Raw genomic sequence first — 20770 nt, forward strand, 5'->3', positions numbered from 1 at the left:
TTTTTTTTTTTAAGTCGTAGATGGACACAGGATCACTCTAAGGCAGGCAAGAACCGAAGTAGGGAGTAGTTAGGTCATCACATTAACCAGGACAAGACATGACTATCAAAATTGGAAGTCCTGGGCAGGGTAGAATTTTTACTTCCAAACATGTAGACTAAGAAACTACTGTTGAAAGTGACTATTATAACTATCCCCGATGAAGTCAAACAAAATGTGTCTTCAGTAGATGAAAATCCCAAGAGAAACACAAAATCTCAGCAGAGGGACGGCGGCGGGGGATGGGGGAACTTTTAAAAATCAAATGGACTTCATGTAACTAAAGAATATTTTTTCAGAAATGTTAAAAGTTACCTGTTGCAGTGACCCAGTGTGTTATATCCCAGCAGCTCAGGAGGCTGAGGCAGGAGAATTGCAAATTCAAAGCCAACCTCAGCAACTTAGTGAGGTCCTAAGCAATTCAGTGAGACCCTGTTTCTAAATAAAATATAAAAAAGGGCTGGGGATGTGACTCAGTGGTTAAGTGCCTCTTGGGTCAATCCCTGGTACAAAAAATATATATATATTAAAAAGTTCAAAAGGAAAGGAAACTACAGAGGAAGCAGTAAGCAAACTTGAAAGTAGAGCAATAAGAAATCATGTGGTGGGGAACCAAAGAGAAAATTGGTTTTTAAAAATGAACAAGGACTCAGGCTAGCTAACATAATATTAAACAATTCAGCATACATGTAAATGGAACAACAACAAGAGAAAAAAGTGGGGCAGAAAAAATATGAAGAAATAATGGCCAAGTGTTTCCTAAATTTGATAAGACAAAAAATTGCCAGTACAAGATGCTGAATGAACACCAACAAAAATAAACACAATGGTGCCTGCCCTGTTCCAAACCAAGGAAAGTCAAAGAAAGGGAGAAAACCTTGACTCCATCAAAAGAAACATACCACATTACCTACAAGGAGAAGTCACTGATGAGATTCATAGACTGCCCTAGAATATGTTGCATTTAAATGAAATCATTAACCTTTGCCACCCAAAGCAGCTACTAAACCCCAAAGAAGCAAATAGCACTGACATTGGTAGGCTTATTGAAGCACTCAACACTGACAATGATTCAAATAATTGGAAGTAAATAAATCTCTCTGGTCCCTAAAGATTTGATGATATGATGGTATTTATAGAAGCATCAAGTGCATTTTGTTGCTAATCTGAGTAAAGGGGAAATTTTATAAATCAGTAATGAGATCTAATGGAATCAGATCCTGTGTGAATAAGGCTCAGACATCTTGAAGGAAAGATTTCCAGCTTAAGTTTAAGATGAAAAAGGGCTGGGGTTTGGGGAGAGGCAGAAGAATAAAGAAAGAACCATAAACTGAAAAAGCTACAAATAAGTACCATCCTTTATCATATAGACTAAGTATTATTGCTTAGAAAAATATGATATATTCAAGTATTTAAAGGTATTAAATGCTTCTGACTTTTAATATCATTGTCATTTAAAGAGTTGAAGAATGAAAATGGAGTGTCCCTTAACTTCCAGATTAAGCAATGAAAATTTTAAATAGGCCTTGCTGATTGAAAATGGCTATAAGTGAACACAAAGCATTTGGGGACACTTAGACAACCAGGTGTTTAAAGTACAGAATCAAATGGCTATGGTTTCACTCTAGAGTGAAATCTGAGAACAGGGTAAAATTTCAGCTTCTGATAGAATGAGGGAACTCTCCTTTTGTAAATGCTTCAATAGTTCACTCTATTAGAGAAACAAAGTGGTTAGAAAAAAAACTAGGTAAGTAACAACAAATAAAGTTCCCTCCAGAGTATATTGCATTTAATCAAATTCTGTGTAATCTGGCACTTGCTGTACTGATTTCCCAACTTGATATCCTGAGTCAGACCATTTATTCCTACAAAAAAAAAATCTGCAGTATCTAGGCAGAAATGTATTAATTCAGTTAGAGTCTCAAGAGGAAAAGAAAACATTGAATTGTGATGCAGATCTTTAATGTGTTTTTAAAAAAGGAACAAGAAGAAAAAGCTTTTTCATAGTATTGTATAAGACAATGATCTCAAACTAAGAAATGTAGGCTAGCATTCTAGATCAGCTTTTCATTCATTAGTTGTTTACATATATATCTTCCTTTTTTAAACACAAACCATGAAATTTCCCATTCTTTGTGTTTCAAAAATGGGTGAGATATTAATTCTTCTAATTAAATCTTTAGAAAGTTTTGATATTTTGCTATTCATATGCAGGAGCATATATGAGGGGTCTCCATCAGGTAGAAAGAAATTTAGAATAATCCAGATGTTATTCTTTACTCCCCATAAATTTAAGAGTGCAACCTGAATTCCCCATTTACAAAATCTCCATACAGTATATTTAATTTTTAAAGGGCTGCTTACACTTTAAACAAAGCAACAACAAAAACCTTAGGAGTTGTATTCATGTAACTAGCTTTGATGATATGAAAAGGCAATAAAAGCAATTCAAGTTTCAAAAAAATCCCATCTCTGTCTCTAGCTATTTATTCAACATCTGCTATCAACATGGCTTACTGAAGACAGAGCAGGAATCTACACTGAAAATTTGCAAATTGAAAATACCATATTAAAATTACTCCAGAGTCTTAATAGTGATTGTGGCAGGGTAGTGGATTATAGGAACTTTTTCTTTCTTTCTTTTTTTCCATTTCCAACATTTAAAAAATTTCTCTAGTAAAATAGATTTTAACAAATCATTGAATTTTAAAGCCTTTGGCCTAGGAGGACAAATTCAACCCTCCATATGCATGTTAAAATACCTCTTACAGGATATTAACCTGGTTTTAAATGCCCCTCCCTGCTCCTTTCAAGTCCTTCCTCCTCTTTCCATTCCTTCCTTCCCTTCCTTCCTTCATTTCTTCCTTCTACCTTTCCTTTCTTCCTTCCTTGTTCAAATCCTCCAGTACAACATGGAGCAGAAGTGATGAGATCTGACATTCTTGTTGTCCCTGATCTTAAGGGCAACGCTTTCTGTCTTTCACCATTAAGTATGATGTTAGCCGTAGGCTTTCTGCAGATGTCCTTTTCAGGTTAAGAATGGTCCCTTGTAATTCTGTGTATATACAAGAGTTTCAATGAGGATTGTTATGTTGGGTTTGTAAAATGCTTTTTCTGCTTCTCTTGAGATAATCATGTGTTTAAGTTTACCAATACAGCAAATTGTGTTGATTGATTTTTTCCAATTATTTTATTGTGATAAAATACATATAATGGAATTTACATCTTGACCATTTTTAAATGTATAGTTCAGTAGTGTTAATATATTCATATATTGTGCAGCTATCACCAATGTCCATCTCTAAAACACTTTTCATCTTGTAAAACTAAAGCTTCATATTTCCTAAACAGTAACTCCCTATTTCCCCTACCCCGGCCCCTGGCAACCACTATTCTAATCTCTGTCTCTATGATTTGTCCTACTCTTTGTTCCACATGTATGTGGAATCATACAGTATATGTCTTTTTGTGATAAGCTTACTTATTTCACTTAATCTAATATCCTTCAGATTGACATGTTGTAGCTTATGTCACAATTTCCTTCCTTCATAATATTTCATTGTGGGCATATACATAAGTTGCTTATTCATTCATCAGTCATTGGAGACTTGGATGGCTTCTACCTCTTAGCTATTCTAAATAATGCTGCTATGAACATAGGTGTACAAATATCTCTTTGAGACCTTGATTTCAATTCTTTTGGTTATATGCTCAGAAGGGAAATTGGAATTGTTGGATCATATGGTTAATTCTATTTTTAATTTCTTGAGAAACTGTCATGCTATTTTCCATAGCAGCTGTAGCTTTTAACATTCCTACCACCAGTGCAAAAGGGTTCCAGTTTTTCTACATCCTCTCCAATGCTTGCTATTTCCTATTTTTTGATAGTAGCCATCCTAGCGGGTATGGAGTGTTATTGTAGTTTTGATTTGCATTTCCCTTATGATTACTAGAGTCTTTTATGTATCTTCTTTGGAGAAAGATGTATTCAAACCCTTTGCCCATTTTAAGAAATAATTATATATTAAATTTTATAAGCCATATCACTTTCCAGCTTTCCTTCTGCTTCCCATGCTACTCTCCAGCCATGCTCCATACCTCCAGTGCAGTTTCTCAGACATGCTGTGCTGTTTCATTCCTTGCTGTGCAGTTCCACTTACTTGGAATTCAACCTCTGTCCCCCCTCTGCCCTCTGTCCTTTCTCTCAGACACACTCATTTTTCAGAGACAAAACTTTGAGACAGTTTAACTTGAACTCTTCGCAACTCAGTAACTGCTCTTCCTCCCTCATTTCCTTTCCCATTTTAGGACCCAAAGTCCTCCAACCCACCAGAAATCCATGGAACTTGATTTGTCATCAAAGTGTTCCATGATCCAAATGAGGATCCCATTCAGTCAATCTCTGCCATCAAGACTTCTTAGAGGGCATCTCGGTTTAGGTGTTAAAATTATGAAATCTGATCTGATCAATTTGAAAATGTAGGAATGACAGAAGATATTGCCCAAGATTCTTTTCTCAAGGAAGTATGTTGAAATTGGCATACTTGTCAGTTCAAGTGACAAGGCAAGTGGATAAGGCAGGGGGATAAAACAAGCCAGGTAGTAAAAGGAAGATATGGTGGACAAAACTGGATGACTTGGCCTCAAGCTTCTCTCTGCGAGCTGCAGCCCAGCAGGACTATATGGAGGCAAGGAATCTTTTCTTCCTCTCCCACCCCCGAGGGGATTCAAATGCTCAAAACCCAAATGAGTGATGTTAAATAATTTTATAAATGTTTGTTGAATGAAAAAATGAGGCAAGTCTTCACTTTCTTTTTTTAAACATGCAGAAATTGATTTTCAGAGAGTTCTTCCACTCTCCAAGGTCACAAAGAAAATAACTGACACAAATGAGATGGAAATTCAATTCAAGCATCTGTTGCTCTTTCTACATGACACAGCTGCCACGAAGGCCTTTATTTCCTCCTCTTCTTTCCTGCTGGAGCTGCTGAAACCTTGAGAAGTTTTCCTATAGGAATCCCTCTGCCCACCTCAGAGGCTCTGCTCCTGCCACTACTATGCTAAGGGTGAGAGTCCGTGAGGTGTTATGGTCCCCAAAGGAAGCTCCCTGTGCTGGAAGAGTGTGAGGAGGGGATATGAGAGAAAGTGCTTTGTCTTCCAACTTCATGTGGGAATTATTGGAGCATCCCAGTGGCAGTGGGGACAAAGATGTGTGCATAACCCTCACTTCCCATCAGTTTCCATGGAGAGAGCATCACAAGCAATGGATATTTTAAAAATACAGTTGGCTTTTATTTTAATTTGGTTTTACAAGTTAACTGTCTTAGAGCATTGGTTCTGTGAGAGCAAAAAATCCAAGGTCCATATCACTGCTTTCTAAAGAATTTATGGAACAAGTCTGTGAGTAAAATGGGGACTCAACTTTTCCTAAGCTTCTCCTCCTCCTTTCCCACCCCACCCCACTTCCATATTTAAAATGTTCTTCTGTTAACACACCCTGCAGAGCCCTTAATATTCTCAGGGATTACATTAGCGCTCTAAGTTGACTAAAAGTTTTAAATGGTTGTTTTGCAATTTATATGACTAGGAAAAGTTTGATTTCTTCTACAGACCAGATGATGATTCTTTTGGGAGAACTCTGTGGAGTTGATTTCATTATAATATCAGTAGAGGTCAGAGGGCTCAGCACAGTATGGTTTAAGGTGTTTCATCCATTGAAAAAATGAGCTCAGATAATCTGAGGACTTCAGGTAGCAGAAGGAAAATAAGACAGAAATGTGGTCTCCTGGCTTTAATCTCCCTACATGCAGTACCGTGAACAGATGGCGAATATTAAACCAAGTGTCTCTAAGGCGTGGGAATCCTGGTCTTGAACATCTCATGGGACATAGGCTAAGAAGAGAAAAGAAAGAAGAGAGAGCAAGATGGAATTATCTCTGTGAGATACTTCTTCTAGTTCCTCCATCACCACCCTGCCTGTAGAAGTGACCAGGCAGGCCTTCCTCTGTTCCTCTGCTGTAGGTGTGCATACTTCTGTTGTGACACTTCCAAGAAATATTTAACTCAAATTTCTCTACAAGATTGTATGTCCCTTAAGAGCAGCACAGTTCCCGTAGGATGGTGGAGGAAAGCAATGTCGTTAGGCTGTTAGATATAAGAGTATGAATATCAGAGATGAGGATAGGGCAGGAGACATATATTTGGAGAATGAAATTACCCCAGGAGATCCCAAGGCCCAGAGGATCAGCACATGGGAAGTGGGTACACAGGGAAGGGGCATGTGGACAAGTAGAATCAGAGGAAATCATGGAGAAGAGATTATGTAACAGAGGTCAGGGAAAGTGAGAATCAGAGAGAAGTCACTGAATTTGCCAACACTGAGGTCATCCGTGGGATCTGCCAGAACAGTCTCAGTCAGGAGAGCTGGAGAGATACTGCCTGTGGTGGTTGGGATGAGAGATGAAGTTAGAAAGGACGGTAAATCTCTCTTTCAAGGAGATGGCCAAAGGGGTTTTGGGGGTTTTGTTTTTTGAGTAAGAGGAGCACTGGGACTAAGGGTTTTAGGTTGAAAGAGAAAAAAATTGGTGGAAAGGCACCAGTTGAAGATTTAGTGGACAGTGGAGATAAATGAAGGCGAAAAGGTAAAAAGGGAACTGAGGTTAAACACCCTGGAGAGAATAGGAACCTGCAAGTATGGGGTGCAGGAAGGATGTTGGCTAGAGACAAGGGTGTTGAGGGAATTGGATGGAGGAAGCCATGGTCTTCCCAGGAACTGAACAGGTCAAAGGAGAGTGACCAAGTCTTCACAGAGTTGAGAGGATTGACACTAAAGTACATAGACCATAGGACAGAGCTGAGGACTAGTGGGCTCCTCCACATTTGGATCCAAGGCTACAGGAGTGCACACAGAAGGAACTTTACATTCCATACTCGCTTCCCTTAGCTATCTTCACGAGTGAATATCCTTTCCGAGTGAATCCTAGCAATTTCATAGTGCTGATTGAATTCTACCTGCGATCTTTCTTCTCTCTGCTCTTCAACATGTGTGGATTTTCCCTGTTATTCTTTGTTAGTTTGGGCCATTACCAAACAAGAAAATATCTAAATGAGTCGCATCTTTCCCACCCATCCTCACTTGGAGCTCGGCTTCAGAAAACTGTCTTGTAAGGAGTTTCTTTTTATTTTTAGGGGTCTACTCGGACTCCTCGGGTAATTCTCCACGTCTTCAAATTTGGTGTTACTGGGTGTTTACTTAGTCAAGAATAAATTTCAGGAGAAGTCAGGTGTCTTAAGGAAATGCAAACATTCTGCCTTTGCGGTAGTTTAAAAATTGTTTATCATAGTCGTGAATAGTTGGGGTGACTTTCCATTTCAGAATTGGACTCATTTGTCAATAGGTGCATTATGAAAAACTGGATACATTGCATCACTGTGAAGGACTTCAGACTGCGGTTTGCAGAAGCAGAATAAATTTTCTTGGGTTGTACCGTTATGTGTACACACACACACACACACACACACACACTCTCACACACTTACACACACGCCCATTGGCAGACACGGCCACACCTCGCAGCTTGGGGGGAAGCCACAGACCTCATCTGTACCGACTGAGCCTGGACGAGAGGAACTTTCCGCAGGACTCCAGACAAACAGCCCCACGCCACCACCGTCTGCTAGCTTGAGCCGCAGGCGAGCGCTGGCGGGGCAGGTACGCGGTGCGCACCGGCGTCAGGGCCTGGGCTGCGGCGGCGGCGGCGGCGGCGGCGGCGGGAGGGTCCTGGGAGCTGCCGGAGTCGGTGCCAGCGAGCGCGCGCCGGCCGGCCTGGGCCAGCCGCATCCCCCGGCCGCCGCTGGCAGCCTCCTCGCTCCCCGAGAGCCGCCGCCTCCCCTCCCGGCCGCCTCTGGCGCCCTCGGGCAGCCGGGCTCGGCGCTCGCGGCAGGACCTGCCCGCCGCCGGCCCCAGTCCGGAACATGGCTGCGCGCCCCGCCGCCACCCTCGCCTGGTCGCTGCTGCTCCTGTCCTTGACCCTGCTCCGCGGCGGCTGCCGAGCGCGGTTTGCCGCCGAGCCGGACCCGGCGGATGATGAAGAAGAGGCGCTGGTTTTCCCAGAGTCGCCCCTGCAGAAACCCACGGTGCTCGTGGCCATCCTCGCCCGCAACGCTGCGCACACGCTGCCTCACTTCCTCGGCTGCCTGGAGCGGCTGGATTACCCCAAGAGCAGGATGGCCATATGGTGAGCGGGCACGGCCACCGGCGGCCACGGCGGGTGGCGGGAGCGGCTGCGGAGCAGGGACTGTGCCCCACACCCGGGCGAGGGCACGCTGGACGCCTGGGCGCACACCCCGCGCGGTCTGCGGGGTCCTTGGGATCGCGAGGTGGCGCTGAGGAAGGACGCGCAGGTCTAGGGGTGCTAGGGATAACCGGCCAGCTGGAGAGATTATGGGTGATGTATCAACAGGGTGACCTCGCCCCCCTCATCGCCCCTTCCGCCACAAGGGAACTGGGGAGACCCCCCCACCCCAGGAAGACTTTCAACTCCCTCCCTTTCAATTCTGGGAGTTTTCTTCAGACCCCTAGCCCTGGATGAGGGGATTGAGTACTCGTCGCGGTCCCTCCAGACAGGAGCTATGGAACATAACTTCTGTTGACAAGGGTGGTCCGCTCTGGCTGGGGTGGCAGACAGCGCGCCGCTCTGACTTCTTGGTGCCGGGCTTCTGCCGCCGCTTCAGAGACTGGAAAAGTAGCTTCTGGTTCTCCTCCGGGGCCAGGGTAGGTTGAGGATCTGATCCAGGGATCAAGATTAGGCGTGCCCCAGCCACACTGCGGTGGGCCGGGTCTTCTCCAAGCGCTCCAGGATGCACCTATTTGTGCGTCCTCCTGGGGCGCAGTCCCCACCGCAGTAAATGACAACCGAGCCTGGGGGTACTGGGTCCTGGAACGCTATGGAGCCGCCTTCGGGAAGAGAAACAGCCAAATGTTATCACCATATGAAACACCCCTGGTCCTGGTCCTTGGGTTTTTTGCGGAGAGGGACAGAGCATCAGTAGGAGTAGCTGCCTGATCCACCTGTAGAACTCAATCGGGTTTCACATCGTTTATAAACCCAAGTATCAGACGGCAAGAAGTTAGGCAGATAGGCTGTAAGAGGCAGGTGGAGAAGGAAGTGGACCCTGGCCAGGAGAGACATGTGGTCAGGTACGCAGACAAAACCCAGGTCCCTGAGGTTGACAGAGCCTCGGTCACTCTGGTAAGGTTTTAATTCTTTGTCCATAAAAGGAGCTGACTTCAGAAAAGACACATGCCTAAAGTGTCAGTGCGCAGGAAAAGAGGAGAAAGGCAGCAGCTGAAATTGGCAGCCTAAGGGTAGGTACCTGGTGGGAGAGGTGCAGAGGTGAGAAAGCAAACAGCCATACAGTGCGGCACTGTGCTGTGCACGGCATTACTGTATACCCGCCATACGTGACCGCCTCCACGGAGAAGGGCACATTATGTGGGAAACCCGAGCGAGCGCTGGTACAGCCAGGTTTTACAGAAGGATTTTTTTTAACCATCTCCATACCAGAAGAAAAATTTTAAAAATGTCAGTTCTCCCATTACGTGCTGTTGTTGTTGTTTGCAAAAGATGTTTTACAGTATGCTCTTGGTTTTTGTGCACTATTTAGTTTTTCAAACCTTACAGTACTTACTATAAGAAGTTGGCAGGGAGGCAGGTACCAGGCACAGGTGTGCCATCCAATTTACAAATGTTTCCTCTTTTTTTTCACACAGCAAACTTTTAAGAGGAATATTATGATCTTTATTGTATAAAAGAAGACCCTGGGACTTGCATCAGTTCAGTAATTCACTTTATGTTACAGAATTGATAAATGGCAAAAGTGAAATGTGACTCCAAGCTTAATCCCTAAAGACTGCCCTAAAGATGTGGGCATGGAGGGAGTATGATACAAGCAGAACATTCTAACCTGTGAATTACAAAGGAGGAGACAAGTGGTTTGTCACTAGCTTCGTATGTACTTTGGGGCAGGTTTTGTGGAATCTGTGGGCATCAGTCTCCACATCAGTGAAATGAGGAAATATGAACAAATGACTTCAGAAATTCTATCTGGCTCTTGAATTCCACAGATTTTATATGATTGGAATGAGCTAGGGATGAATGTGTATCCTAAATTCCTGGGTAGGCCAGGGTGTATGACATTGGTTCTATTTACATGGGTGTTATTCCGGTTCCATGTAGAAAAGCTTTTGGGACTTGTTTTCCTTTATCCTCATTCATGGTGCTTGTCACTGTGGCCGGTGTTCAAAAGTTGAGGAAGAAGTCTGAGGCCTGGAAATTCAATCCCTTCGTCAATCCCTTAGTTAATCCATTAGTCACCAAAGAGATCTTTGAAAACTCTTGGTTCTATCTTAGAAACCCTTTATAATTTATTAGGTAATAGCAACAAAAGTGCCAGTTTTTAATCCCTTCTAGACCTGAAAGTACTCATTCAACTATGTATGGAAACAAAAAGTTGAACAAAATGTGGCTCCTTACAGATAAATATGGCTCCCAGTAGGGCAGTGTAAGGTGATCTGAATGGTATTTCAGCATTTGGGGGAAACCAAAGGATTTCTAAACCAGACTGGAGCACTTGTGTGATCATGGAGGCCCTTGAGAGTAGTTGATACTTAGTTCAAAAAGAGTTTTAAAGAATGAATAGGAATCAGCTAAGACCTGGAAAAGAAGGAGCATTCCAGGAAGAGGGAGCAAGACAGAAAAAGGCACTGGGGCCATTAACCAGAGCTTCCACTGGGGAGTTGAAGCTGGTGGCAGATCTGATTACTATGAGTCTCCAGACTCACTGTGTTCTACCACAGCCTCTCTCTGGGAATGCTGACTTCTGACTGCACTAGAAGAGTGTTTGGCTGGGGAGGTTATGGAATGCTAACCTTTCAAGGGCAGGTGATGCCTCCATTTAAGATGTTACAGCTTTAAGGGCTTCTGCCAGATGCCTGTCTCAAGTTTCTTAAACCCGAGATCTATTCAATGTTCTGAGATGCCAAACTGACTTTCTTAAAACCGAAATCTATTCAGTGTTCTGAGATGCCAAGCTGACTACCCATTCTGCAAAGCCAGCACATGCCAATGTCAAAAATAGCTACAGAGAACTTTACAAAGAGAACTCTGCTGAGCACAGAGCCTGGGTGCCCACTACCCCTGAATTTTATCTCGGCAACTCACTCTGCGCAGATTCATTGTTCTTGTTCATCTCCTTGTGGGAGCAGCATCTGATAAGACTCCTTCCCTAGATCATTGAGGGTTAAGACTTCTTCACAGAAGTGTCATTAAGGGGGACCTGGCTCATGGATCATGTTCAGACTTCCCTGAGTTGTGATTTTTTTTTTTTCTTACCTTAACTGGATCACATATACATTGTACATACAGGTGAGATAAGTACCTGGAAATGGATCTGAAAGATTCTGCTGTTGGAGAGTGAATGTAGTTGTCTCAGCACTGTTTTTTTGGGATTGGGTTGAATAAAGGACAGTTTGTATTTTTATAGATACTTTTTACCAGCCAAAACCAAAATTTACAAAAAAACAAAACAAAACAAAAAAACCTTTTTACATTGACCTGTTTAATCTCAAAACCCACCAAACTCTTGATTTTCCTTCAATGATCCCAATCCTGTGATAAGTAACTAAGGAAGGTGTTCCTTGTGCACTAATTAAAACATGCACTGAGTTAAGGGGACTCACCACTGTGGCTGAGATGAAGGGAACAGCAAGGAACTGTGACATGTGGCAGTGTACTTCAGTGGCTTCTCTTTAATTCAGTGGAGCCATGAAGAAGTGGCCTTAGAGGGAAGGCTGACCTCATCTGACTCTGGAAAGCTATGATTTAGGGGAGCGGGGCCACGTACCATAACAGTGAAAAATGGAGCAGGGCACGAGGAAATAGAGTTGGCCCTAAGGAGACATTTCAGCTTGTCATTTGGAGAGCCAGCTCTTTGCTGTGGGGAGACATTTGGATTTACAGAGTGAGCCGTCACAAGGCAGTAACTGCTATGTAGTCACAGAATGATCTGGGCATTTCATTTGGTCGAGTTTTGAAAAGTATTTCACTAAATTGGGAAGCATCTTGTGGATTTTTAAGTGATGAGATTCTGTCGACATGAACACAAACAACGATGAGCTTCTCCTTGTTCTGGTTCACTGGTCCTGACGTTTCGCACACTATCTCTGCATTGTTCAAGGATTATCTTGATTTTGCCTCCACTCTTGCCTAAACAATAGCAGTCTGGTGAATGTTGAACCAGGCACGCTCACATAAGCAAGAATATTTATAAAATGTTCCAGTACTATTAATGATAGTTTTTAGCACCAGAGGTTAAGAGTGATGTCATGTTTTATCATCGATCTGACATTAAGTGTCATATATTATCTGTATGAAGATAAGTTTCAGTTTATGGCTGAAAAAGTACAATGACTCTCTAGTCTCTTTTTTGCTGTTAGCCTGCTTTCCCACCTTTCCTCTCCTTTTGTCTGACCTGATAGCTTAGAATGGAGGAAGGGACGTGTCACCAGGGTCACCAGGGCTCACAGATAATGTGCCATCAGAACACAGTGGTGAACCTCTAAGAAGCAGCTTCCTCACCTAAAAAATGACTCCTAATAGCGACTACCCCCAAAGAGTTATGGTCACAAGTGAACAAGATGATGTGTGTACCATGACTTTGACCTAAATGTTACTAAATAAAATGAGAGTTGCTATTTCCTATCAGTATTTTCTGTTTTGTTTCATCTCCTTTACTTTTTTCTTTCAAAATGAAGTTTTTAGAAGGGCTACACTGAACTGCATCCATATGTACAATTTGTACATGTTCATCAAAAATAAAGTAAAAATTACATTGAAAAGAAAGTCCATTTATTTTCTTCATTATCAGCATAATGAAAGCTAACATTTATGGAGGCCCTGTTGTGAATGTTTGGTTACAGTAACTCATTCACTCCCAGTGGTAGTTGGGGGAGCTGGTAGAGAGTCTACTCTCTCCCTTTACACAGGAGGAAACTGAGGCACAGAGAATATAAATAACTTGTCGAAGGTCACAAGGCTAGTGCATGGTGGAGCCAGGATGTGACCCAGGCAGTTAATGCCACAGACTAAATACAGATGGTCTGTTTAAGATCAAGAATGGATCGATTAGTTCTAGTTTTTGCTTCTGTCCGTTGACCCAACTTGGAAAGATAAGAGCAGCAGTGTTTCTTTCGAATGAGAACTGTCGCTTCTGCTTGAATGACGGGAGGGACTCACTGGTTCCTTTCCGCTGTCTTGATCATTTTGTCACTTAGCTCAGGCACTTTCTAGTTACTGAACTCTGATCTATTTTAGTAGATTTCATAGAAACAGATAAGTATAGGGGTTGACATAAATTGGGTCACTGGCTGTGGTCACTGCTATAAAGCAACAGAAATTTCTCAAGTCTTGTTAGAGGCAAATGACTAAAGCACTTTTCATATGTATAATAGCTTCGTTATGGGTTCCTATTAGTCAGTTTTTCAGCTTTTTAAGTTAGTGGTCTTGGATTTGCCTGTGCCTAAAGTCACCTTTTTTCACAATGATTGGAGAAAACTATCAGTTTTTTTCCAACCTCCAATTTCTGTTGGAATTCAGAATGAGAAATTTCCTTTGGGTAAAAACTGAAGTGACTAATAAATGTCACTGATCATATTGCTTCCATTATGATAAATTGCCTTCAGAATTAGAAAGGGCACTTAAATCGTCCTGGTTCTATTTCATGGAGTTCCATGGATGAGGAATCCAAAGCATGGGGAAGTTAAAGGATTTCCTCTAAATAATGTTCACATAAATAACAATTTCGAGATTGTAAAGCCTTTGGGGCTGTTTTAATGTTGCCTATTTTTATAACAAATATCCCTCCTGGTTTAAGGACCATGGAAGTTATTCTAAGCAGAGTTTGGTTTTACAGATTTGACTTCAGGTCCTTTATCCAAGTGATTCTACCACTAAATTGCTTTGTGACCCCAGGTACATAAATGTGCTTCTTGTGGTCCTCTTGCTGGACTGTCTCTGGTGGTTGTAGGAATGAACAATGGAAGCTTTGTAACTAGGAATGTTGCTGCTTGTGCCCTGGTCATTTTTCCAACACTTAAATGTGCACATGGGTCGAATCACTGTGTGGCACTGTCTCCAAGTCTGGAGCACAGTATAGTAGGGCCATTATAAGGCTTATATAGGAACTATAGCGGGACAATTATGAGGCTTGTTTCTGCTTATATCTTGACAAAACATAACAATATACAGTGAAGTCTGAGGGAAAACTATTAACCTATGTGTGGTTGGTAGACTATTCCTAGTTACTGCATCATGAAGAAATTTCACTGTATGTGTTTAATCATAGTTATTATTCTTCAGGAGTTTAAAAATGTGTGTATTGTATATGTCTTAACTTTTTTTATTCTCAAAGGAGTGAATTGTTCATTCAATTTCTCTTAAATTGCTAACATTTCGGAAGTTGTTGAATTTTTAAAAAATTAAGCCCCTTAGAGCCATGTAGATTTTTTTAAAGAGTAGTTTAAGAATTTATTCTCCTGACTTTACTTTTTAAGTTGAAAAGCCATATCCCATGATTAAAACAAACAAACAAACAAAACACCTTAAACAGCAAGACTTTGGGAATGTGATAAAAAGTAAATCTCCTTTGACTCCATGCCACCTGCCAGGGGTGACCAGTGATAACTGACTTGTGTATTCTAGAAACTTTCTTTGTGTGTACATGTGTCCTTTTCATTTTGATCCAGATGTGATGTTTGATGGATCCTTTTCTGCATAGTGTGATATTTTAAAATCTGTCTCTCCTGCATGAGATCTTTAGACACTGCCAACCCCCAACACTACGCTTCAGGTGCATAGGGAGAGCCAGCATCACGCGACCCTTACTGTAGGTAGTCACTCTACACACCTGTCTAATAACAGCCAGGCTGCTCTCTTGTCCTTATCTCTCTGGCCTTTAGAAAACATGACCATAAGCTCCCATTTTGAAATTACTTTTTGACAAAGTATAATATGCATTCAGAAAGTGCATATATCAAAAATGTATAACTTGGTAACTTTTCACAAACAAAATGTGCCTACCTGACCTTGCCAGGCCTACATTTCTATATGGCAATGTTCTTGGGGCTGAGTTGTCATTGTCCCCCGGACTTTGTTCAGGCAGCCAAGTCCTCATCAGGCCCACACTGTGTGTGCATGTACTTAGCCCCAGTGTCTCTTTGACTTGGCCTATCTGACCTCTGTTGGCATTTTGATGGTGACCCTTGCTTCTTCCTTGGGTGACTCAAGAAGCCCTGGGACCTAAGTAGTTACCACTTTCAGAACCAGCAGGCTTAGCAGCTGCCATCTAGTAACCTAGTGGTAAAAGATCAGGATTATATCGCTTTCCCTTCGCTTTCCATTTCTATGATGAGAAAGCTGTGTGCTAATGTTCCTAAAAGTTAAAAAAAGGAATCACGTTATAGGTAACAATTGAAAAGTCATTGAGAGTATACAGAGTGGCTGTCATCAATCCACTGAGATGCATGAAAACAAAGCATTTGTGGTTGGTCACTAAAGTGGTAGCTGAGTCTCTTATAAGAATTAAACTTTAGATTCGGTGGGAGGGCATTTCCCTTGAGGATTGTATTTTGTCCCTGGTTCCTCAGTTGCTCTCTCTGCTTCTTGGCTGCCAGGAGCTGAGTATCTTTCTTTGACCACACCCTTCCACCCTGATACTTCACCTCCCCTCATGCCCAGAGCAATGGAGTCCCCAGACCGTGGACTGAACCTCTGAAGCCAAGAGCCCAAAATAAACTTTTTCTCCTTTAAATTGTTCTTATAAGATATTTTAGTTACAGTAATGAAAAACTGCCTAACACAAACCCCTTCCCTCCTGTGTTTTCTGACTAATGTTTGAAGATCCTTAAGAAGATGTCCATTTCATAAACCTGAATAAAAACATTAATAATGATACTGGGCTGGTCAGTCCCAAGAATTTGCCAGAAGACTGTGTCTGGGGACAGATTTTTTTCCTGTTGAGCATTTTCATAAGTACCTGGTTTCACTGGCACATTGACTGTATTAGAATAGTTCATTTCCATCCAGGTAGAATCACTTCAAAGTCTATTAAGGGATGTTTATCAGGCTACCAAGAGGAGGTTTTTAAAATGGAGCTTTCTTAATTTCAGCTGCCAGCTCAAAAAAAAGCCCTGAAGGTAGCCCAAAGGGTATACATTTAGGTAAAAGGGCACTTTCCAACTGCTTTCCTTTCTGAGAGTGATGGTATATGTTTTGAGAGAGGGAGGGCAGTGGATGACAGCAAACGTCTTATTTTCACAGGTGACGGATGTGACTCTAAGAAAGTAGAGTCAATGGATGTACACGGGTTGCTCCCTCCCTGAGAGTCATGTTAAGTGAGAAATTGCTGCTTTTCAGGGTCTTGGGAAGGCAGAATATTCTAGACATTAACAATGAAACTTAAATTCCTGGGATATCTGTGGAAAAAAAAAAAGTGTTTGTGGATATTTGGGGCCCTGGCATTCCTCACATGAAGGAGTCCCTTGCTGGACTAATAGACAGCTTTTCAGTTTTCTTGGTTGCCAGCCAACCTCGTAATCCTGTCCAAGCTGCACACACCACAGTGATTATGGTTTGGACCCGCCAAGATAGTGGAAAGTTGCTGCCAAGTGGGATCAGGGGTTGTCATGTCATCACCGCACCATTGAACAGCGAGCTTATGTGCAGCTCCCACACCACCGCCTGGCCTGCGAGAAGCAGGTTGAGGGGGAAAGTGTTCAGTCAGCTGGGCCATGTCTTGTGTTGCAGATGGGTTTGTGGACTTGGCATGGAAGGCCTGAGGCAGCCAGCTTACTAACCTATGGTAGAAAATTACAGGTCTCCTCACTGCCTTTCCTCAGTCTCCTTAGACTTTGAAATTTAATAGGCATATTTATTTTCATTCTAGAATTTTCTTTGCAGCAAAATAAACTATAGGCTTTGAAAGGAGTGGATTTAAAATGTAAGAAATATCAAGGAAATAGAAAAACTAGCACAAATTAGTAGAAGGAAGGAAACAATAAAAATCAGAGTAGAAATAAATGGAGACTGAAAACAATATACATAAATCAATAAAACAAAAAGCTGGTTCTTCAGAATGGTAAACTAAACGTATAAACCCTTAACTAGACTAAGAAGAAGAGAAAGAAATGCTAGTAAATAAAATCAGAGATGAAAGGGAGAGATTACAACTGACACCCAGAAATACAAAAGATCGGTAGCTATTATTAGGGGAAACTGGATATGCCAACATATTTGACAGCCAAGAAGAAATGGGCAAATTCCTAGACACACACTGTACCAAGATTGAATCACCAATGGAAAATCTGAAGAGATCAATAACAAGTAACAGAATTGAATGACTTAGTAATAATAATAAAAAGCACTTCTATCAAAGAAAAGCCCAGGAGCAGATGGTTTCACTACTGAATTTAAAAGATTTTTGAACTAATACCAATTCTCCTCTTTCTTCTATTTATTTATAGTTTTTTTTGGGGGGGGCGGGATTGGTGACTTGTAGACATAAATAAAGGTGAGATTCACTGTAGTATATCCATATGTATACATAGGAAAGTTTGGTCAGTGTAGTTTTGATTTGCATTTCCCTAATTGTTAATGATGTTGAACAATTTTTTTCATATATATGTTGGCCATTTGTATTTCTTCATTTGAGAGGTGTCTGTTTACTTCATTTTCCCATTTTTTAACTGGGTTGTTATGTGGTACTAAGTTGTTGTTTGAGTTCTTTATTTATTCTGGATATTAATCCTCTGTCAGAGGAGTATATGGCAAAGATTTTCTCCCATTCTGTAGATTCTCTCCTCACATTCTTAATTGATTCCTTTATTGTGAAAAAGCTTTTTAATTTGATGGTATTCCATTTATTAATTCTTGGCATTATTACCTGAGCTTTAGGGGTCCTACTCAGAAATCCGTTGTCTGTGCCTATATGCTGAAGTGTTGACCCTACATTTTCTTCTAGGGGTTGTATAGTTTTGGTTCTAATTCCTAGGTCTTGGATCCGTTTTGAGTTGACTTTTGTGCAGGGTGAAAGATAAGGATTTATTCTCATTCTACATATGGATAACCAGTTTTATCAGCACCATTTATTAAAAAGGTGTGGTTTTTCTCCAATATGTTTTTGGCATCTTTGTTGGGGATCAGATGACTGTATCTGTGTGAGTTTGTCTCTGGGTCTTCTATCCTTTTCCATTGATCTATGTGTCTGTTTTCAGGCCAATACCAGGCAGTTTTTGTTACTACAACTCTGTAATTTGGGTATTGTGATGCCTTCCAGTGTCGCTTTTTTGGCTTAGAAATTGCTTTGGCTATTGTGGATCTTTATTCTTCCAAATGAATTTTAGGACTGTGTTTTTCTAGTTCTGTAAAGAATGTCATTGGTATTTTGATGGAGATTGCATTGAATCTGTATATTTGAAAATTTGCTCTCCGAGATATGGAACAAGACAAGGATGCCAACTTTTACTACTTTCCTTCAACAGTTATGTTCTAATCAGAACCATCAGGCAAGATAAATAAAGGCCATCCAAACTGGAAAATAAACCAAATCATCCCTAATATTACATGTAGAAAATCCAAAAACTATAAGAAATAATGTTCTGGATGGATCTTCAGTGTCCCCCAGAGGTTCATGTATCAAAAACTTGGCAACAGAAAGCTGATTCACACAACTAATAAAGGAATTTAACAAGGTTGTAGATATTAAAAAATCAACAACAAAAATCAATAATGTTGCTATAGGCTAATAGAAAATTACTTGAAATGGAAATCAAGATGGTAGTTTCATTTATAATAGCTAAAAAAAAATCCCCAAATACTCAGGAATAAATTTAACCAAAGAGATGAAAGACCTACAATGAAAATTATAAAACCTTTATGAAAGAAACTGAAGAAGACACTAAAAAGTTGAAAGACATCCCATGTTCATGGTTTGGAAGAATCAATGTTGTTTAAATGTCCATTCAACCCAAAGCTATGTACAGATTCACTGCAATCCCTATCAAAATATCAATGACATTCTTCACAGAACTAGAAAACGCAAATCTAAAATTTACATAGAACAATGAAAAATCCCAAATAGCCAAAGCCCTCTTGAGCAAAAAGAACAAAGCAAGGAGGCATTATACTACTTACTTTAAAACCTATTACAAAGTCATAGCAATCAAAATAGCACACAGAACAGTAGAACAGAATAGAAGTAAACCCACACCTGTACAGTCAACTGATTTTCAACAAAGGTGCTTGTGTTGGAGAAAGGAAATCTTTTCAATAAATGGTTCTGGGAAATTTGGATATCAACATGCAGACCAAAGAAGCTACATCCTATCTCTTATCAGCTGCAAAAATCAGCTCAAAGTCTATTAAAGACTTAAATATTTGACCTGGAACTATGAAACTACTAGAAGAAAAAAAGTAGGAAGTGCTTCTTTCAGAACGTTTGAATGGGCAAGAAGTTTTTGGAAAAGACCCTAAAAATACGGGAAAGAAAAGTGAAATAGACAAATGGTTTTACATCAAACTGAAAACCTTCTGCACAGCAAAAAAAAAAAAAAAAAAAAAAAAAAAAAAAAACAATCATCAGACCAGAAAGGCAACCTACAAAATGGGAGAAAAGTTTTGCAAACTATACATCTGACAAGGAATTGATGTCCAAAATATATAAAGAATGCCAAAAACTCAGTAACAAGAAAAATAAAAGAAACAAAGAAACAAAAGACTACCAAATAACCTGATTTTTAAATGGGAAATGAATCTAAATAGACACTTCTCAAAATATACAAATGGCCAATAGGTACATGAAAAAATGCTCAGCATCACTAATATTAGGGAAATGCAAATCAAAACCATAATGAAATATCATCTCACCCCAGTAATAATGGCTATTATCAAAAAGACTAACTACTGGAGAGGATGTGGAGAAAAGAGAACCCTTGCACACTGTTGGTGGGAATGAAAATCAGTACAGTCATTCTGGAAAACTGTGTGGCGGTTCCTTGAAAAATTAAAAATAGAACTACCATATGATTCAGCAATTCCATTACTGGTTATATATGCAAAGGAAATGAAATCAATGTCAAAAATACGTCTGCACTTTCATTTTCATTGCAGCACTACTAAAAATAGCCAAGAAATGAAAACAACCTATGCGTCCATTAACTGATGAATGGGTGAAGAAAATGTGGTACTTATTATGATCAATGGAGTACTATTCAGCCATAAAAGAATATAGTTCTGTCATTTGTGACAAGATGAATGAAACTCGAAATCATTATGTTAACTGAAATAAGCCAGGCACAGGAAGACATACTGCATAATCTTACTCTTGTAGAATCTAAAGAAGTTGATCTTCTAGAAGTTGAGAGTACAATGGTGGTTCCCAGAGGTGGGAAGAGTAGTGGGGTGGGGGGAGGTAGAGGAAGATGTTGCTCAGTGAGTAAGTCCTGAGTCACAGTTAGACAGGAGTAAGAAGTGGGGGTGCTATCATAGTAGGGTGACTGTAGACAATGATAATGTGCTGCACACTTTTGAAAGCCAGAAAAATTTAGAAAGTTTCACCATAAAGAAATAATAAACATCTAAGGTTATAAATATTTTTACCTGATTTAAAAATTACACAA

At 40.7% G+C, this 20770-nt stretch overlaps 1 protein-coding gene across 1 annotated transcript in view; it reads left to right on the forward strand.

The window, feature by feature from the left end:
- The first annotated feature begins 7632 nt into the window (after window positions 1-7632).
- Colgalt2 (collagen beta(1-O)galactosyltransferase 2) overlaps window positions 7633-20770 on the forward strand; it is a 95544-nt gene continuing 82406 nt past the window's right edge. The window contains exon 1 of the mRNA XM_047521669.1: window positions 7633-8276. Within this exon, the coding sequence (XP_047377625.1) occupies window positions 8014-8276 (263 nt within the window). The 5' untranslated portion in view covers window positions 7633-8013. The remainder of the gene's footprint in view (window positions 8277-20770) is intronic.

Source organism: Sciurus carolinensis, chromosome 12 (genome assembly GCF_902686445.1).
Source record: "Sciurus carolinensis chromosome 12, mSciCar1.2, whole genome shotgun sequence".
Classification (NCBI taxonomy): Eukaryota; Metazoa; Chordata; class Mammalia; order Rodentia; family Sciuridae; genus Sciurus; species Sciurus carolinensis.